Here is a 20,544-nt window from a genome sequence, read left to right as displayed (position 1 = left end):
TTAAAAAGCAAGAAAAAAGAGCAAACCCAAATCTAATCATGACAAAACAAGAAACCCCATTTTTAATTAGTCAAACATAAGTATATATTAAATCCAAAAACCCATAAAAAGTTTCCAAAAATGAGAACAACAAAACCACATGAAAAATATTAATTGAAAATGGACTGAGAACAACATGATTCATATTCATCTTCTATATATTCTACTAAACAATTTTTTTGAATAGGAAATTGGTTGGGACTTCATCGAGAAGGTAAGTGTTCCTCTCTTACTGACTTTTGAAACTCCCCTGCATGGAGAACAAATATTTTACGTACAAATTAGGTCGTTATTGTTCTAGGATCTTTGACCAAATTATTACGGTATAACGCCTTTACGTGTCAGACTCTAAGTTCAAGTACAGTAAGATAACCACTAATTCCAAATCTGTGCCAAGAATTTGGGGATTTAAATGTAACAACTAGCTAGGCCATTAAACGACTAAAGAGTGTAAATTTAATTCAATTGAAAACATTGGCGACAACGGTTATGAACTGATCATATCCATTTAACACAATCAAGCTACAAGTGTTACGTTAATTCTGCAGACAAAATCTAGCAGAATCACATGTATCCACAACTATCTATAACAAGTAAAAGACCATGAAAGCAATTTGAATTACTTTCAATCAAAAGCATGCCTTAGAGTCGGATAAACTAAGGCCACCATAACAAAATCAACCTAATCAAAAGAAAGCTCTCCATCTACATTGGACGGCGCTACAGCCCTCTTGGCCAAGACAACAAAATAAGAAAAAAGATTTCTCTATCAATTAATAGCATTATAACAACCGATTGACTACAACAATTGATCGAAGACTAGCTTGAGATGAATCAACAAATAAATGAGAAATTTAGATTGACTTAATTAATCAACTCAATTATATAATGTCAAGTAATCAAGATCGATATATAAATCTTTCATTTCAATATCCCATATAAAACCATATTCAAAACCAAGCATTTTTCAATACAGGGGCAATCGGACTAATTGAATCAAATCATACTCAAACAAACCTCTACCATGCAAGCCGCGAGAAAGATACAACATAACCCCATTCATCCTATTATCGAAAAGAAAACTTCAATACATCTAAATCAAGTGCACATGCAAGAAAAATCATAATTTGGATACATAACTAAAAGAGAAATCGAAATAAACGAACTCCATTAGTTTTAAAATCATATATTACCAATGCATGTTTTTCCCCGGCTTCAAAGATGCATCTTTGCATACTAGTAGATTGAGAGTAAAGTTGAGAAAGAGAATTTGCGGTAGTTCTCAATGTTGAATGAAGATCTCTCGTCCATCTCTTCAAAGAAAAGAAAGATCATTTCTTCCTCGCTTACTATCCATAGCTTTTTTTCAAACTTTATTTGTTCTTTCTCTATAAGTACTTTCTGCATTTGTGAAGTTGAATAACATGAAGAGAAGAAGAAGAAGACATGGTTATTAACGCTTTTGTAGAAAAAAAAAGAGTGAAGGGTTTCTTTATTCTTGGACAAATGGCAAATTTGGCTAGGTGGATTGAAACGAATACGAGTATGTTACTAAGAAAATGTAATTATTCTTTTCTTTGGGATTTCGGTGTTGAAACTGAAATCTTTATCGATTCTTTTCTACTTTCTGCCAACTCTGTCTGTGGAAAAAAAGAAGTTGGAGAGAGAATAGGAAAGAGGAGCGAGTGAGAGAGTTTTGAGAAAACCCTTCGCGAGATTATATTTCGAAATTTCGGTTTTTAACTAAAGTCCGTAAACGGTCTAAGAGCGGGGCTGTATATATATATATATTTAACCGCCACACAGTGTGGCGTGTGGCTTAGATTTTTCCTACTCGCCACTCATACGTACTGGTGTGTAGACTTGACGCTATCTTGTTAAAATTGACGCTATAGATAAATAAACTAATACCAATAGCGTTGTCAGATAGCGTTTTGACGCACTATTAGATCAGAATCTCAATGACGCTATCTAATGGTTTTGTCGCACCATTAGACTTGGCTTAAATGTCTAAATTTATCATTTTAGATTATTAAGACATTACACCAAGTTAAACATTAGCTCTTAAATTAAAGTGAATAAAGCTAATGGTTTTGGTTGTTGTTAATGACTGTTCTTCATGTGGATGAAGATGCATACGTATCTAGTATGTGTATTGGAGATAGTAGTGAGGTGTGAACCAGTAACCCAGGTTAGGAATCAATAATCAGATTGGAATCAAGCCACACGTAGTTCTTGAAGGTGGTTTTTATAGGCATTGATAGTATGTATTGGACGCGACACGTGTACTGATGAGTACATATGTGCGGTCGAAATGTGTGGTACATTTCCACAAGAGGGGGGGTAGTAGATGTAGGTCAGTATTGTTTGAGCTGGCATAGAGCGTAATGATACTGAGCTCTCTGTAATAATGGTGAGTGGTTGTAATGGTTTGTGGATTACGGCAGGAAGGAGACATAAAGATAATGTTGGTAATGATGACAATAACAGGTGATGATACCATGAGGTAGGGCCGAGTGGCGAGTGGGTATGGGGTCAAGTTATACTGAAGGAGTCATTGTTTGTGACCTTGTGTACATCATGTGCCTGGTAGGATGTCCCTTACATATTCATAATATAGTCTATTTTGATTTTTAATATGTGGAGTAACAACATCACCAACGGAACTTGATTACTGATTTATATAACAAACAAATGGCTAATGGCTAAACAATCCAATGGAGTAATGGGTAATGGACTAATGGGCTATTGGCTAAGGTCGCATGAGTACACGATCCCTTCTTTGTTATTTTAGTTTTTATTTTTCAAATGGAACTTTATTTTCTATATAGGATATTTGTATATGGTTAAGTACAAAAACCACTAACATCAGGATTCAGGAAGTAGTATAATTTGGAAAAAGTTTGGTGGAAATCAAACCTAAATTGAGATCTAAAGTGCCAAAACTTAGGTAATAATATGTACTAACTTTAATCAGGCTGACATTCCTATATTGTCCACCAATCCAGTTTGGATGCCACATTTGAAGCAAATCAATGAAATCATGCAAGGGTTGGTTGCCCAACGAATGTATTTATACAAGTGAAATATGTCCAAGTTTTTGACTTTTTGCTTGCGCAGAGCTATGGGTAATCGGTACTTTCACTCCCAAAGTATTGCAATAATCTTATAATCATAATCTTATGATTCTTATCATAGCCAACATTGAATAGCAGATGTTCAAGGATATTTTCTTAGGGTGCAAATCCCTTCAACAGGCTCAAATATAATATTCATCTTTGAACAATCCTTGTAACAGGAGGTTGAATGCGCCATTGGGAGGGATTATAGTCCATACAATCAAACAAGAAAATTATAAAACAATAAATAATAAATATCATCATCAAACAAAAGGGTAATAATTTAATGTTCACAAGTAACAACGAAGAAAATGATAAATCCTTTAGCATGACTTGGAACAGCAATCAATAGAGGTGGGCGAGGATAATGTGCTCGAAGCCTCGAACCCCTACTTCGGTTGGTTTTATATTACAAAAAGAAGCATGGCATCATATCAGGCACGATTGCATATTGAGTGTTCATTGTTGATGTGAAAGAGGAAGCTACCTTGACCTTGCAGGCAATGGTATACTTTGTCCATCGAACTCTTTGCACCGACTTTGGGGTGGGAAGGTCAGGCCCATACAGCCTCGTAAGCTACAGGCGTTCCACGACTTCACGAGTTGCTTGCCCCTGACCTTCACAGTGTTCATGGCTTCATGCATGTCTGCTTGAAGTTTCGAACCTAGACTAATTTATTGGTTGTGCATATTTAGTTTGCAAATTTGTAGGATTTTGCTGTTGGAATTTTAACTAAACATGAGGACATGGATCATCCAAGGACTTAGACACTTGGTAGGAGTTTTCATCTGTCCACTAGTCCCTGCTATGCAAATTAGCATAAAGTTTAGCATTTATGCAAATTAATTTGGGGGATATTATTGGATTGAGGTGGTTATTGGGGTATGACAAAAACTTAAATTAGTTATGGAGCACAGGAGTGTTTTTATGGGTGTGTCCAAGATCATCCCTTATAGAATTCAGTAAATTTTTGAATGGATTTCACCATATCCCCTTTGGCAGGATTTTTGGTGGTCGAATCACCTAATCATCCCTTTAATCACTACTGCTCCAGCTCAAATTTCGCCCCTTGGAAACTTTTGTAAATTTGTAGAGTAAATAAAAACAACTTTCGAAGTAAGTCTGCCGTTCACTGCAAGCGTAAATTTTCACCAACGCTTATATGGCTTCTGTTACACCTTCATAAACCTGTTTTGGTTACAAAAGCGAAGGAAACAAACTAATAAAGAACATATGGTCGTGTCTTAATGTCATTTTTCATTAACAAGCAGCTTAGTTCTTCAGCCACATCATATCTATCAACATCTTGGTAAGGAATCGTTTTCTGGACCGTACTCTTAAGATATATGTAGGTTTGGTAAACTGGTGTTGACCTTGCTTATAGTAACATTATTCCTTGCGCAAACAAACACCTAACATGGTTGTCCTCTTGCATGGTGGTTATACAAGCAAATTAAAGAAAACACAATTCGTAGCATGGTCACTTGGATACTCACTTTATTAAAGGACTTAAGGACTAATGACCACACTTACATGAAGAATAACAGAGATGGGAGGAGCATGGGTCGTCTTCGGTATATTTTGTTTCAGTTACTTCCACATCCTCGTTGATGCTTGGAGAGCCACTTGCCATAACCCTTATTATGGAAACTGTTATGGGATCTCTCACAACTGTCCTCCTGGTTGTCCCAGACTATGTGAAGTAGACTGCAGACTTTGCAAACCTTATTGTGGTAAGCTCTTCACTTGTTTTTCTCTTATCCAAAATCTTTTGGCTGTATGAGGATATAAAATTCCCTTCTGATTTTGAATACTCCAAAATTTGATTCTAGAGCATTATACTGACAAGTAACCGATAATCCTTTTTGTTGTAGAACAGCTTGTGATAGACCAGGAGCTGTGTGTCAAGACCCTCGTTTCATTGGCGGCGATGGTATCATGTTCTACTTCCATGGCAAGAAGGACAAGGACTTCTGCTTGGTCACAGATTCAAACATCCACATAAATGCTCACTTCATCGGCAAGAGAAGCAAAAAAGGGAGAGACTTCACATGGGTTCAGGCTATCGGCCTCTTGTTCGGATCTCATCAGCTGCACTTGGGTGCACTACAAGTTGCGAAGTGGCAGGAAGTCACCGAAAATATGTTAATTAAATTGGATGGAGAGAACATACTGGTACCAGCTGGCGAGGGCAAAACATGGAGGTCACCAGGTGCAGGGTTGAGGATCCAACGGCATGCTGAAGCAAATCTTGTGACAGTGGAAGTGGCAGGATTGTTCAAGATATTGGCACGAGTTGTTCCTATTACTCCACATGAATCCAAGGTCCACGGGTATGATGTGACACAAGAAGATTGTTTCGCACATTTAGAGCTGAACTTCAAGTTTTACTCGCTAAGCTCAAATGTAAATGGGGTGCTAGGACAGACTTACAGACCGAGTTATCGCAGTCGAGTCAAGATGGCAGCACCAATGCCAATCATGGGGGCTGCAGAGTTGTTCACTTGTCCACATCTATTTGCTATAGACTGTGCAGTCTCCAATTTTAATAAAAAAATTGACGAAGAGAAAGGTGGCGAGCCTCTTAACGTGGCATGTGGAGGTGGCAGTGGTGCGAAAGGAATGGTGTGCAGAAGATAGGCAGAAAGATGATCAGAAACATAAAGGTCTTACATGTATTTACCTTTTGGGTTAACCAATATCACCCCACTAGATGAGCCAATTAGGATTTCCACTTCCACCCTACTAGATAGGAAATTAGGGTCTCCTCCTAAATACACATAAAAAAAGTCAACCTTTTTTGTGTGTATTTAGGGAGGAGACCCTAATTTCCCATCTGGGAGAAATCCTAATTGGCTCATCTAGTAGGGGGTAACACTAGTTCACCTTACCTTTTTCAATAATCTGTGGTCTTATGAATTATGATTTACTTGTTGGAACTTTGAACCAAGTATATCTGTGTCCACTTTGATTTGGAAATAGTAACAGGACAACCGCCTTCTATCACACAATTGGATACTTTGCCAGGTTAAACGATTCCTTAATTTCTTTCTACCGTGCACTGCACTGTTACAAAACTTGCTTGTGTCCATTAAAGAGGCTTTTTTGTTTCATTAAAGCTTTAACCTTTAGATACTCCTTCCATTGACTTATATCAGATAGAACATAGTTTCAGGGATCCAATATAACTAGTACAACCAACCTTTATGCAACACCCTTCCCAATCTTATGCTGGACCATAAACACAATTTAATGCTCCCCACACCTGCATTAGGCTCAATCCATATGTTTTTAATAAGTTCATGACCACCTCCAAAAAGGCAGATATCAACCACTCAAATACATAGGCACAGCGTCCAAATATTTCATACCCTGTTCGATGTGCCGTAAGGCTACAAGCACTTCAAAACCTGGGTGAAAGTAACACAATCTGGCTGCTGCTAGCCTTAACCATGAGATTGAAGCAGATAAGATACCATGTATAGACAGCAAGCATAGCAGTCCAGGGTCTCTATGGTTTGTAAATCATCAAAGACAGCATTTTCACCGTCCCAGTAGGAAGACGGAGCACAACACAGTGATACAGCTCGTGTACTTGGGGTATGATTAGTCATCAACCTGAAAACATGGAACCTTGCCTCATTGTTCATAGAGCTGCAACCAAGGTCCTTCTGAAGGCTTCTTTCTTTCATTAAAGCTCTAAGCCTTTGAATCGACCCTCTCATTGACCAGGCACACACCATATATCAGATAGGACGTAGTTCCAAGGGTCACCAGTAATCTTGACAAGAGCAGAATCCATTAGCAAAGTGGTGAAACCGTTTTGAATCTCGAATAGTAATTGTGCGGTTTTCAACTAGTGATATAAACTTTCTTGCGCTATGACAATCACCACATATTCTAAGGTTATTGGTTATCATTATAGGCATGCCCGCACCACTAACTAGAAGTCCAAATGCAATTGCAAGCTTCTCACTGTGCTTATAAATCATATCCTCTTTCACCACCTCATCAACATCATGTAGAACATATTCTGTGTTACACACATAACCTGCATTTTGCATCTTCGTAATGACTTCCCCTAGCTTCAAGTATATTTCCTTTGAATCCGGGTGTGATTGATCAGCCACCACAAACCTATAAACCTTGCCTCCATGTTCAATACAACTGGAACTCCGGTCCTTTTTAAGGCCTCTTTCCCTCATTAAAGCTCTTACCACTGAAGCCTCCTTCCATTGACCAGCTGAAGAGTAAATGTTAGATAGGATGATGTAATTCCTGGGATCTAGTGGGTCTAGTACTAATAACCTTTCTGCAGCTTCCTTCCCAAAGTTGATGTTACTATGGATTCTACAAGCACCAACTAAAGCTCCCCATACTCCTGCATTAGGCTCGATAGGCATGCTTTCAATAAACTTCCAAGCTTCCTCCAAAAGTCCAGACCGACCCAGGAGATCAACCATGCAAGAATAATGATCCACCTTTGGCTCAACTCCATAAACTTTGCTCATGTCCTCAAAGTATTTCTTACCCTCTTCGATAAGCCCAGAATGACTGCAAGCATTCAAGAGATGTGTGAAGGTAACATGATCAGGACTTATACCTTTACTAACCATGAGATCAAAGCAATCAATTGCTTTTCTACCATGACCATGCATGGCATGGGCAGCAAGCATGGAAGTCCAAGCTATTTTATCTGGGTTGTTTAACTCAACAAAAACTTCATACGCAGCATCTAAACTCCCAGATTTCGAATACACTCCAACAAGTGCAGTTGTGATGGGCACGTCTGAACTGAATCCAGAACACACAATATGGCCATGAATGGCCCTCCCTGGTCTCACTACAGCTAAATCTCCCAAAGCCTGAAGCATGGTCACAAAAGTTGCTCGATCAGGCTTGATGCCCGCTCTTCTCATTTCATTGAAATGACTAACACCCACCTCAGAAAACCCATTTTGAACACAAACAGCAATCATCGAATTCCATGACACTATATTCCTCAACTCCATTGCCTCAAAAAGCCGACACGACGCGTCAACAACACCACATTTCCCATACATACTAATGAGAGAATTGATCACTTTAGTTTCAGACAAAAAACCCATTTTCACTGCATAAACATGGACACATTTTCCTTCATTTAATGCTTGAATATCAGCACAAACTGGAAGTACAGAGATGAGTGTCACCTCATTAGGCTTCATACCAATCTCTTTTCTCATCCTGCAAAACAAACTAAAACTCTCTTTCAAATCCCCATTCCTCGAAAAAACCGAAATCATTGAATTCCACGAGATCAAATCTTTGTCCGGTAATTCATCAAACAATTTCAGTGCACCATTTAAATTGCTAAACTCTGCATATAGACCAACCAACTGACTGCCTATGAACCCATCATTGTAATTTCCACGTTTAATCAATGTACTATGAATTGTCTCGCATTCTGCAATTGAAGAAGAATCATTTAAAGAAAAATGATTTTGAGGGGCGAGTGTTGAGGAAAGGTTTCTTGTGGTAATTGAACTGCATAGAAAAAAAATTTGAGGAATGACGTGGCTGCGACATTTGAACAAGTGGCAGGGGAAGTGATAGAGTAGCATCAAAGTAAATGGCATGGCAACCTTTATATGTCAGCGCGCGCTAATTTTTTGTAAACTTAAGTTCAGCTAGCTAGACAGCCTTCTGCCCCTCTGCACCTTCACTGAATCAGTACATGTGCACAACTCTAATACAAGTCTCATGAGCTTTCCTGCTTCGAGGTCAACTGATTAACTAGATGATGAACCGAAAATAAACTTGAAAAGAAGGTACTAGATGGTGAAATAAATTGCTACGAGCAGTTAAAAACTTAAGATTACAAGTTACAACAGGACGTGAATGGACCGGGAAAATAATCAACTAACATATTGCTCCATCACTGTAGCTTTCTTCCACTCTTGGAACTTGTTTTCTCTGACCAAAGGAAAACTGGAGAGAACTTGTGACGACGTATTAACACGACGAGAACCCATGTGTTCGCAGCCAAGAACAATAAACCTGCAAACCACAACTGGACAAAGACATTTTTGCCTTTGAACTCCAGCAGATAACCCCACATCAGCCAGTGGATCTGAGCACCCATCCATATGAGAATGCAAGAGATGCCTTCCCATCTGAGAGTCATAGTACTCCATGGAAGTACAAGGGGCAACAGGCAAAAGTACCACACAAAATACTGCGCTGTTATAACCTGAAAATGAGCATAACTTATCATTCCTTATGAACATTATGATGCACAAATATCCTATCTATACTAGCCAAACATAACTTTTACAGGGAAAAAAACCCCTAATTTTTAGGAACGACGTATGTCATCAATGTATAGGGATTCATGTTCATGACGGTTCTTTAGGATATAATTATATGATAAAAAGTAAAATCACATTCAATGAGCAAGCCCCCACCCCCCACAGAAGAACAGGATCAATGACTGAATTGACAAACCTTGTTGAATGCTACAAACGCTACCGTTTGAACCAAATAACAGAAAGGGAGGTCCTGTGCGAAGCGGAATATGAGAACCAGTTGCACCATCAACTGGGGCGAAAAAGTAACAAGCTTCTCCAATATTGAAAATTCATGTTGATGATGAAGATAAATGTGATAAAAATATATCGAGAAGTTGTGTCTCGGATCTGTCCTGGTAAGATGGTACAACAGTGCCTCATTCAAAAACTCCCACTGGTAGAGATAGAAGAAAAGACCAGTCCAAAAGAAGAAGACAGAACCAGATAATAGCCCAAATAATATCTTCTCTCCTGTTAGCATACTTCTTAAAAGAAGCCATGAATCAGAAATACGAACTAATCCTTCACCACTATAACTTTGTTGAGATTTTTGTTGACTTGGGGTCCAATTTTGGAGGTAAGGCTTTGAACCAGATTGAATGTTATGGGGCTTTAGAACCAGAAGTATTGGAAGTGCATAGATGATTGGATATATTCTGAAGTGGACGACGAGCCCATACCAAAATGCCGCTTGCAACACCTTACCTATAAATAAAAACAGTATGATATAGTAGAATATAAACTTAACGAGTAACCGACCAAATTACAGTTCAATGGAAATCTTAGTTAGTTGTACCTCATAGTCTACACATTTCACGTATATATAATACAACACTTGAGATTCTAAGAGTTATGCTTGGGGGAGTAGAGCTTACACGATTCATGATACAGATAATAATCCACAGAACTATTGCACAAACAATAGGCTCACAATTCCCACGGGTCCCAATTGTGAAGGTAAACGGATTGAAAAGCCACACTCCCATAGAAATTAGACAAAGATTCTCAGGAACACCACGGAGCTTCAAAATAATCCGGATAAACAATCCCACAAGAAGATCTGTACTATAATAAGAGCATTATTAGTAAGTCCAAGGTTTAAGTAAAAGTATAAAAATTAAAAAAGAGGAGGAATAGTTTAAATACCTGAAGCAGAGAATAAAAGTTTACCCCAGGAAGCATGAATAAATGAATTAGGCAAGAGTATAAATGCAAGCAAAGGTGAGTATCGATATGTAGATCTCTTATAAGGAGACATTCCAGTTGCCATTAAAGAAGATGCATCAGAAAAGACAAGGTAATCAACATCAGTGTATCTAACCTCCATATGGCTATCTTGCCATTCTCCATATATTATAAGACAAACCCGAACAACTGCTGAGACTAGTAGAAGTGACCGGTAATCGTAATTCATTGCTACAAGAATAATAATATATTAAGGTCTACTCAAATATTCCTTGGAAAAGAGATCTCACATTCAGAACGAGAGTGGAAACCCCGATTTCTTTTAATTTTCGATAATGGTGGGAAAACGCCGATATATATCTTCAATATCATATTATTCCGATTTCCAATTTCTGTTTGCCGAATTATTAGCGAATCGAATTTTTGAATGACAAAACCGTATAATACTTCCGAATTTCGTGATTTTTTGCTTTGAAATGAATAATACGGAAAAAAAAATAATTAAAATTCGGTTGCGTTTTTGTTATTTTTTATGTCCTCACTCTTACATTTTTAGTGATAAATTAATCCAAAAATTTTGCTTTTATATTTTTTGGGCAATATTTAAATTGTCATGTCATAGTGTGTGGTATTTTGAAATTTGAATGATAATTTCAATCCAAGAACAAATAAATAAAGTTACCTTTGTGGACCATTCAATTGGTTTCAATGTTTTTGTAGCTAAATTGTTTAAATATGTTTGTTATGTTGTAAAAAATGACAACTATTATTAATATTTACTAACATAATATCACGAATTTTTTACTTTCGAATTTTTACAACTAAACGTTTAAAATGCGTATTAATTAAACACCTCATAATTGCCGTATTGCGAATTTTTTACCACCATTTTTTTGAATCACCAAATAATTTTCGAATTATTCTCGTATCCCGAATTGCTAACCAAGGTTTAATGCGGTGTTTGTGGACAGTTGGCTTAATTTCCACGCAACATACAAACCCATAGTCAGAAATATAAGCCCAAAATTTCATATTTCCACAAGTTAGCCTGTAGAGCGCGGTAAGAAATTTATGCTTTTTAGTTTCTTTGTTAGATAAAGGTGACTGTTGGGTATTTTCTATACCATGACTGTTTGCTTGATTGTTTGTTCATACTTCAATTGATTATCTTTCGTAGTTTAAAAAAGGTTGGTGTTTTCAATATTCTCTTCTCCATAAGAATGGTAATTGCAGTTTGTTCATTTTTCTGTTACGGGGAGGGACATGCACCCTGTTCTTCGGTGTGTTCACATTGAGTGATGTTAGGGACATGAAAAGAAAAACCTTAGAGATACTTGGAATAAGGAGGTCATAGTTGTTAACTAAGATGGTATGTTGTTTTATATTAAGTTTTGACAAATTTTCTTACTTCTTCAAAATATGAACAGTTTCGCTTGTTTTTTAAGTGCACAAGGACAGAATGGAAGGTGCAATTTTGAGGTACAAAAGAAACAATGCACCGTTACTATATATGATCTAATGCTTTGTTCTGCTTTATGTTGGAATTGGCATTGAGTTGTACTTCACGGTTTGGGATGGATCACTCTTTACCTATAGGACCGCCCTCCTTTTCTTCCATTACTTCTCATGGGTATGCAAGCTATGACATTCAGGGAGCCTGATGTTTTGGGTTATTTTTGCATTCTTCTTTACTTTCTTTGTTCCTTCTCGACGATATTGCTATTTCCTTAGTATAGAAAGTTACTGATTGTTTGGTTTTGAAAAATCTTCTCTAAACCAAAAAGCATCATAAGTAACAAGTGAATACAAATTCTTACGTTGGTTCAGATTTGAAAAATATGAAATTTGTTAATCCAGTATTCCAGTAGATGGTAGTACGTTTTTCATTAAAAAAGTGAACGCTGGGTTGTTATGTTTTGTCTTGCTCAAACTGGGAATCTGCATTGCCAATTTATTATCATGCTAGTCAGTAGTCACAGTATAAACGCCACTTTTATTTTTTTATTTTGCACTTTCTGATCTATGGTTACTGCTACGCTTACACCTTTTGAAAGCTGAAGATCTCAATGGCAGCAGAAACACGCCTAGAAGTGGAATGTGGAAGTTTTATATTGGCTCATGACCAAGGAAAATTTAATAGCTACAGTGCATCAAAGGTAAATTCTGAAATTGAAAGCTTGGGAAGGACATTGCCATGACATAGTGATTAATTAAATCCAGGTTACGTGTTATTGACTGTCGCAGATATTACTTTCTCCATTAAACACAATAAAATACACGCCATCTTAAAGCAAGTGTTTTTTTTTCCTTTTAAGCAGCAGTTAGTAATGTTACATATAAAGTGACTATTAAGCTGTGGGAAATTAACTTAAGAGCTGTACATTCGTTTATTGATGTTCTGACAGGAATCTCCTTAGCTTGGTTGAAAATCTTCAAGGAGAAATCCTGACGCTTCTGCAAGCTCTGTGAAATCTTGTATGCCGTTTAGAACCTGCAAGACATACTCATTACTTTGTGAAATCCAGAATACTATATCCATACAAGCATCATCATACGTTCAATTGGTCGAGATAACCTCAGTAATTGTCTCAAACCAGAAAATCATACTATCTAAACAGTATAGTCCCCATCAATCTATCAGACAAGGCTGATACATCCGTGCAGCATAAGTTTTGTAAGGAAAGAGGTTTGTAACAGAAGCACAAAAATTTGGAAGAGAAAAGAGAGGTAAATTTCTTACAAGTTTTAAGTAGACCTTAAAGATGAAAGTTCACGACACAGCAATTGGCCAATCACCTCAGCTAATATTAGCTTCACAAAATCTTCTACCTATTTTTTGTTAATTCACCAATGAAGTGGCGATGTCTGTAGGACACTTTGGCTTACATTTTACTTTTCCCTTTATGTTTATACTACATAGTTACAGAAAACTTGAATATGGATATCTGTTTGTAGACTATGTACATCCACCAATGAAAGGGTTGAGAGCCAAACTATAGAATAGATCCCATCTAGAAGGCTAGAAAATCACATCGCTCAAAAGTAAATCTCACCAACCATGGACCTTTGCCTGTATCTTTTGGAATACTCATAAGTAGTATAAATTACTAAGTTTAAAAAACGACAAACCCTAAACAAAAGAACAAAAACAAGACAGTATATGCTAAGCTTAGCTGCAAGTGGTGCCTCCACAGGATATTCCATTTATCAATTACCTTGAATCTATTTGATTTAGATTATCACCTCTCAAAAGTCTTCCAGTAGAAAGACTTATAGGACTACTGTTGAGATTAGACATACGGACATTTTAGAGAAAAGGTTGGAGAAATAGAGTTTCTAACCTTTCCATTTATCACCCACGTCGGAAAACCTTCAAGTCCAGCATCTGAGCATGCCTTTGCCATTTTAGTTCCTTTTCTAATGCCATCAGGGAAACACTCAACATAGTCCAACATCTTTGCAGCTTCTTCTCCAAACATCTGTTTTGGAACATAAAAAAATTAAAATCTGTAAAGGAATGGATTTCAAATACTAGACAGACAACATAGAAACTGAGATTTGTACGATAAAAATGAGAAAGGAAGCCTTCTTGGTGGCAACAAGACTCGCATGATGCTCTTTCAGCACTTTCAAAGACGAGAGCTGACAATAGAAGCTTTAAGGTGATTGTTCTTTTGCCATTTCAAGAAAGTCATCAAACTACTCTGTACGAAGAGATGAAAACAAATACTTCACTCTGTTTTCTTCACTTTTTTTTTAACGGGTCATTTTTTTTTCTAACTACTTTTGATGCCAGCATCTCCACATTGAACATTAGAGTCCTAGTAGCTGAAACTAAAACATATTTTGATTTACAAAGATCTGACAACTCATCTTCAATAAACAATAAATGACTTAAATGTTGTGGTTCATGTGTTACGAGATTGAAATTGTACTCCTGCTCAGGCAAGTTACTGAAGTTAGTCCACTAATTATGATGGTTAACTTCAAGAATCAAACTGCTTTACCGTTGTTACATTGACCCAATACATTTTATTACAAAATGAAGAGAAAATAAATCACCTGTTTTTGTTCTTGGCAATGTGTACACCAGAACGCTCCATACATTTTTGCACCTACAGAGTGAAGATGTTTTGCAAGAGAAAGAGCAAGAGGGCTCGATTCTGTTGCTATCTGGGATTCATAGAATGGCTGGTACGCAAAATCCAATCTGCAAAATTGAAAGAGAAGCAAAAACCAGTCACGAGATATCTTTTTAGCACATCTCTCAAGAAACCGTCTCTGATTATTGACTGCATGCACGCACGAATTAGGTATTGTGGGAAGGTTAACATAAAAGTTGCTTCCTGCTTGTTTCTCGTTTCATCGCATAACCAGAAATCTACTTTTGGTATCAAATGCATTGATTTGCTTGTTGATATGCTAAGCAATTTCACCACATCAAGTGTGGCAACTAAATGATATAAAACGCTGAGCATTTTGTCAAAGCCGATGTTTTTATCAGTTTTTGGCACACCTGATAAATTAGTTCTCCAGTTTGATGGTTGATGTCATGTTAACATCACTGTCCTAAAGCCCAATCAGTACACAAGGGACCAAGTGGCTAACAAGGGTCAAAATGTAAATGATCAATGACATCAGTCGTATATATCAGCTGAGTGTTGATGGCTGGGCGATTAGACGACTGACCTGGTCAATACATGCTCAGATGTACTATACGAAGTATTTAAAGCAGCAACTACTAGGCCCGCTGTAAATAACTGTAGGCCCACCACATTCTGTATTTGTTGCCACCCAAGATCCTGTAGATGGACACCAAAATATTCTAATGATTTATGACACAATGTGAAATGAACATGCAGTTTCGACAAAAACATAAAAAAACACTGTACCTTTAGAGTGGTGAAAAGTAAAGTGAACGACAAAGCAGCTGATGCGTAACAATAGGAACATGATACTCCGGTAAATTTCGTGCTTAAAAGGTATAGGAAGTAAGCACTAGCTGCTGCCATTGAGGTAGTTGTCCCAAGTAAAATCAAGCGCCCACTATCTTCACCAAGTCCAGATGGAACACTCTTTTTGGCCAAAAGCAGACCAAGTGAGGTTACAATTCCATAGGCAACCATACCAATTAATGGAAGAGGAACACCTGGGAAATACCAAAGGAGTCCATTTAAATACTCTGTCAAAAAATTTGGTTTTGCTTAGCTGGTTTTAAGCATAAATTTTTTAAAAATGAGACAGCTAAAAAAAACATTCTTTGTCTCGGTCAAGTTAAAGCTGCAGAATAATTCAATATTGAAAAGCAACCAAAATTTGTATACACTGTAAGAGAAGTCGCCTCTAATCAAACAAATAAACAAAAAAGAAGGGAAAAAAAAATAACATTTTCTATCCTTCATATAACCTTAGGGAGGTATAGCTATGTTATAAACACAAGCTACTTAAAACTTGAACAAACATCAATAAGAGGGGTAAAAAGACAGGGTCTGGAACATGACTCTGCAATAAGAATCAGTAAATGCCGCATTTTGAGGGAATCAAATTGAAGCATTGATGTTATCCTACTATTGACACGCGCCAAAAAACTTTCATCTGTCTCCTCTTTTAATTAGTATAGAAACAAATAAAATCTTCTTGACTTACTCTATAGACTCTTAGCGGCTTATTAGCTACCCTACAGAAATGAAGACTTTTCATGTCCATTGAAACTTAAACATTATCTGAAATAGCTAGTAACATCTCATAGCAATGAACTTAAAACACGATAATCACATAACAAATACTTAAAACTTTCAACAATTACAAACCAAATTTCATGCACAAAGTTTCTCTTAAACAATCAACATAATAGAAAGTAGCTAAAACTGATTACCGAATACAACAGCATAGTCACTGTTGAGGACATCAGTGCAACTACCACCACTAACAGGACAAAAGGCCTCAGTACCAGTGAGCTTGAGGTAAGTCAAATATCCAGTTTCCAATAACCCCAAGGCCCCAAGGCCAGTAGACCAATTGTATATCGAAATGCCCGAGTCAGAAAGAGGAGGAACCGATTCCACCTTCTCTGGTTCCTTTGTGTGCTGTGGTGGACCTTGACCTTGTAAACATTTTACTGGAACGACAACCATTCTCTGTATTGATACCTTGAAGTGGTTTGTGGAAGTAGGTGGAGCGGAGAAATGACGATTTCTAGAGTGGGATTGAGAAGCGGAGATGCAAATGAAGCTTGCCAGCGCCGCGACCATCTTTGCTCCACTCTATCACTTCCACGTGAGGGAGAGTTTTTTTTTTTTTTTTTTTTTTTTGCTGCTTGTTAAACTACTCACTGTTGACGAACGAGAAATCTAGTTGAAGTTTAATTTTTTGAAGACGGGAGGCCCGGTCCAATAAATTGAAAGCAGCCCAACTTTGTGTATCTCGGGCTTTCTCGGCTATGCTAAGAGCCCTATTTAGCAGTACCATTTGGACGCAGTGCATTATGGGCATGCATTCATACAGCATAGTAGCATACTATTTTCGTGCAACGGCATATATGTTGTGTGACAATCAAGTTATTAATAGTTCAGGAAATATGTTTATTGAGATAGTTGGCATGAATGTTGAGACTTGAGAGTACTTTTGGCAGTTGGCACCATATCTATCAAAAACTTCAGATGTTGGAGGATAACCACGGTTTTAGTGACCAAGAGTGTAACATCATTCAAGACAAGTTTGAGAAACTAATCTGAATGTGAACTAAAAATGTCTACAGTAGATATTCAAATCCTAAATTATAAACTAAACAAATTTGGATCTAAGCATTCCATGGTCAAAACTGCGGGTAAAGTGATAAGTCCAGACCTAATTTATAAAGTGACTCGTGTAATTCTGCTCATATAAAGTTACAAGTTTCATACTTAATTTATCACGCAGGTAAAACAGAATTATGGTTTTATTTTATTTATTTTATTTTATTTATACTTATGAGTTATGAAGGGACCTCGTCTTCTTCGCTATATTTCAAGCATATTAAATCAAGTTTATATTATTTAAATTAAAAATAAAATTTTAAAAGTTTGGTGTTTTTCCAGTGGTTCAAAGACTCGTGATTTGCTATATTTGTGACCTATCCAAACTTAGTAAGTAAAACCCTTAAAATTTGGTGTTTAGTTGAGATATCTTTAATATCAAACACCAAATTTTTCAAAAATTGGTACATTTTTTCATATTTGGGGTAGACATTGGGCTTTTAAAACATGCGGTTTTCTGAAAATCAAACACCAAATTGAAAAATAAGAAAGAATAAAGTTGATGTTTGGACATCATCGCGTATCAAATCTTTCTGGAAAATCGAAAAACCGCAACATTGCATAGGCTAGACAGTGGGTTTTTATGGTGCGGTTTTGCGAAAACCGCACGAGAGATTTGAAAAGAGAAGAAAGAATAAAGGTACAACACATCGCGCAATTTCTAGAAAATCGTGTAGGCCTGGGCTTCTGTGTGGCACGGTTTTGAGAAAGTCACGTAGGCTCCATCATTTGACGATGAATATTTGATATTTCTCTTCAAATTGGTGGGTGTTTTTTTTATTTGGTTAAAAAATTTGGTGTTTTCTTGTTTTCTCTCCTAAACCATGGCAAGAAAACAAAAAAGAAAGGGACAAAGAAACGGATAAGGAAGGCATCTCTATCTGGCAGTGGCTCCATTCTGTATATTCGAATTCTGAAACCTCTTGGCGTTGAGCTTGGATCAAAAGCCATTGCCCACGTGTCAAAATTTTGTCGATAAGTTGGGTGAGATTCCAACCATACATTTCCAAATCAGATTACATCAAAAACAGGACGGAACAGTGATTAACTGTCCTAATTGATCATAGAAGTTAAATTATTTGGTATGGTTTTATCTTCCGTTTCAAAACAGAGGCAGAGAGAAGAAACGTAGACAAACTCAAAACTGAGAGTTTCCACAATCTTTCTTTCTGTGACTAATAAAAGAGTAAAAAAATGATGCCGTTTGCCATCTCAACACTAAACCCTTCACTCATCAACATCTCAAATTTTAATTTCCTCCGCCAAAAGCACCGCTTCCGCTGCTCTTCCTCAGTTTCCACCCCAATGCAATCCCAATTCGACCTCAAAACTTATTGGACAACTCTTATCACTGAAATCAACCATAAATTAGACCAATCTATCCCTATCAAATACCCTCAACAGATCTATGAATCCATGCGTTACTCTGTTCTCGCTCACGGCGCCAAACGTGCCTCTCCCATCATGTGCATTGCTGTCTGTGAGCTCTTTGGCGTTTCTCGCCTCGCCGCTTTCCCTACCGCCTGCGCCCTCGAAATGGTCAGTAATAATTTTCATCAAACATTTTTTTTTTTAATGGTGTAATTAACGAAATTTATTATAGGTACATGAAGCTTCATTAATTCATGACGATTTGCCAGACATGGACGATGATCTGTTTCGTCGAGGCCGTCTTTCGAACCATGCAATTTATGGTGTCGATATGGCAATTCTAGCTGGAGATGCTTTATTCCCACTTGGTTTTCAACACATTGTTTCTGATACACCTTCCAGTTTGGTCCCTGAAAGTAGCATTCTTCGCGTAATTGGGGAGATAGCTCGAGCTGTGGGGTCGACTGGAATGGTAGCAGGTCAGTTTCTTGATCTGACAAATGCGGAAGATTCACAAACTGAGTATGTACAGGAGAAGAAATTTGGTGAATTAGCTGAGTGTTCTGCAGTGTGTGGGGATTGTTAGGTGGAGCTACAGATGAAGAGTTGGAAAGGTTGAGAAAGTATGGTAGAGCTGTTGGAGTGTTGTATCAGGTAGTTGAAGAGATATTGGAAATTAAGAGAGAGAAAACTGAGGAAGAAGGAGGGGAAACAAGAAGAAGAAGGGAAAGAAGAGTTATGCTAAGGTGGTGGGGATAGAGAAAGCATTGAACAAGCTGAAGAGCTCAGAAGTAGAGCTAAGAAAGAGTTGGATGGATTTGAGAAGAAGTATGGTGAGAGAGTGAATCCATTGTATAGTTTTGTTGATTATGCTGTTGAGAGGAATTTTTTGATTGGTAGTGATCAAGTTGAGAATGGAGGTGTTGGGGTTAATCAGGTTGGTGGTATGGCCTCTTTGTAATCTGTTCTTTAGAATATTAATTTGATAGACTTCAGTAAGGTTTTAGATTAATGGTTGCTTATCAGGTCTGTGAAGAAGAATGTTTTATGGCATTGGATTGTTTATTAAGAAATTTTAAACTAATGAGAGTAAGAGTTTATATCATTACAAGAGATAAACTGTTGTTTAGTCACTATCAACTTGGTGTAGAATATTGGCATTGATTAACTTATGTATGGCAAAGACCGAACCCAGAAGTGATTTATTTTGTAATAATTGGTTAAAATGTGAACAAGGTGGTACTAACTTTGAAAAACATAGAATGGTCAAGATGGATACGTTGGAGGTTCTTTATTTGCAGAGTTGATCTTCCCACAAAACATCTGCTCATCGACATTTGATCTTCCAACTTTATTAAAAGATGTAAGAGGAAAATTACTTTCTCTCCCTCTCTCAATTCTGGCCGAGTTTCTCACACTCCATAACAACGTACTTCTCTTTGCAAGCAAGGTTAGCCCTTCCTCTTTCACTATCCAACTTGTTTGACTGTGTTTTAGACATCATTTTCTTTTGTCTCGAATTCTTGTCAGTCGATATAAGTTATGAAATTTGTTCAACTATTGGTTAAGATGTGGAATTTCAGATTTTATGTACCTAAAAAGTGAATATGGGCTAAGAAATGATTCATTTTTTGGAAGTTGTATATTGCATGTTAAACTATATCTGTTCTTAATTCATGGTAACCAAAAATTTTTCTTGGTTAAGA

At 37.2% G+C, this 20,544-nt stretch overlaps 3 protein-coding genes and 2 pseudogenes across 4 annotated transcripts; 2 read left to right on the top strand and 3 right to left on the bottom strand.

Annotated features, from left to right (window-relative positions):
* Positions 1-4,635: 4,635 nt before the first annotated feature.
* LOC147520209 (uncharacterized) lies at positions 4,636-6,163 on the top strand. Its single transcript, XM_086591715.1, has 2 exons — positions 4,636-4,892; positions 5,039-6,163. The coding sequence occupies exons 1-2, from the start codon at positions 4,709-4,711 to the stop codon at positions 5,797-5,799; spliced, it is 945 nt and encodes a 314-aa protein (XP_086447841.1). The 5' UTR covers positions 4,636-4,708; the 3' UTR covers positions 5,800-6,163.
* A 720-nt stretch (positions 6,164-6,883) lies between these two features.
* LOC147520208 (pentatricopeptide repeat-containing protein At5g40410, mitochondrial pseudogene) lies at positions 6,884-8,908 on the bottom strand (annotated as a pseudogene).
* A 45-nt stretch (positions 8,909-8,953) lies between these two features.
* Positions 8,954-11,004, bottom strand: LOC147520207 (GPI mannosyltransferase 1-like). The gene is made up of 4 exons (XM_086591714.1): positions 10,635-11,004; positions 10,366-10,548; positions 9,646-10,193; positions 8,954-9,391 (listed from the first exon to the last, which is right to left on the bottom strand). The coding sequence occupies exons 1-4, from the start codon at positions 10,900-10,902 to the stop codon at positions 9,077-9,079; spliced, it is 1,314 nt and encodes a 437-aa protein (XP_086447840.1). The 5' UTR covers positions 10,903-11,004; the 3' UTR covers positions 8,954-9,076.
* Positions 11,005-12,879: 1,875 nt separating this feature from the next.
* On the bottom strand, positions 12,880-17,016 carry LOC147520206 (thiol-disulfide oxidoreductase LTO1-like). Its single transcript, XM_086591713.1, has 6 exons — positions 16,549-17,016; positions 15,566-15,822; positions 15,363-15,475; positions 14,736-14,883; positions 14,015-14,152; positions 12,880-13,164 (listed from the first exon to the last, which is right to left on the bottom strand). The coding sequence occupies exons 1-6, from the start codon at positions 16,922-16,924 to the stop codon at positions 13,087-13,089; spliced, it is 1,110 nt and encodes a 369-aa protein (XP_086447839.1). The 5' UTR covers positions 16,925-17,016; the 3' UTR covers positions 12,880-13,086.
* A 1,381-nt stretch (positions 17,017-18,397) lies between these two features.
* On the top strand, positions 18,398-19,850 carry LOC147520205 (heterodimeric geranylgeranyl pyrophosphate synthase small subunit, chloroplastic-like; annotated as a pseudogene). Its single transcript, XR_015212523.1, has 2 exons — positions 18,398-19,006; positions 19,071-19,850. The product of XR_015212523.1 is annotated as a heterodimeric geranylgeranyl pyrophosphate synthase small subunit, chloroplastic-like (transcript).
* Positions 19,851-20,544: the final 694 nt, after the last annotated feature.

Source organism: Coptis chinensis, chromosome 2 (assembly GCF_015680905.1).
Source record: "Coptis chinensis isolate HL-2020 chromosome 2, ASM1568090v1, whole genome shotgun sequence".
Taxonomy (NCBI): Eukaryota; Viridiplantae; Streptophyta; class Magnoliopsida; order Ranunculales; family Ranunculaceae; genus Coptis; species Coptis chinensis.
Note: the sequence above shows the minus strand (reverse complement) of the source record. Positions and strands in the feature narration are given on the sequence as shown.

What these genes read in the sequence shown, in the direction of transcription:
- LOC147520209 (XM_086591715.1), top strand. Translation starts at nt 4,709, where the DNA reads ATGGGAGGAGCATGGGTCGTCTTCGGTATATTTTGTTTCAGTTACTTC. An exon ending in ACTTTGCAAACCTTATTGTG is followed by an intron (nt 4,893 to 5,038) that starts GTAAGCTCTTCA and finishes GTTGTAGAACAG; the next exon opens with CTTGTGATAGACCAGGAGCT.
- LOC147520207 (XM_086591714.1), bottom strand. Translation starts at nt 10,902, where the DNA reads ATGAATTACGATTACCGGTCACTTCTACTAGTCTCAGCAGTTGTTCGG. An exon ending in ACTTTTATTCTCTGCTTCAG is followed by an intron (nt 10,549 to 10,634) that starts GTATTTAAACTA and finishes ATTATAGTACAG; the next exon opens with ATCTTCTTGTGGGATTGTTT. An exon ending in CGTTTGTAGCATTCAACAAG is followed by an intron (nt 9,392 to 9,645) that starts GTTTGTCAATTC and finishes GCTCATTTTCAG; the next exon opens with GTTATAACAGCGCAGTATTT.
- LOC147520206 (XM_086591713.1), bottom strand. Translation starts at nt 16,924, where the DNA reads ATGGTCGCGGCGCTGGCAAGCTTCATTTGCATCTCCGCTTCTCAATCC. An exon ending in TACTTTTCACCACTCTAAAG is followed by an intron (nt 15,476 to 15,565) that starts GTACAGTGTTTT and finishes GTCCATCTACAG; the next exon opens with GATCTTGGGTGGCAACAAAT. An exon ending in CGTGGGTGATAAATGGAAAG is followed by an intron (nt 13,165 to 14,014) that starts GTTAGAAACTCT and finishes TATGTCTTGCAG; the next exon opens with GTTCTAAACGGCATACAAGA.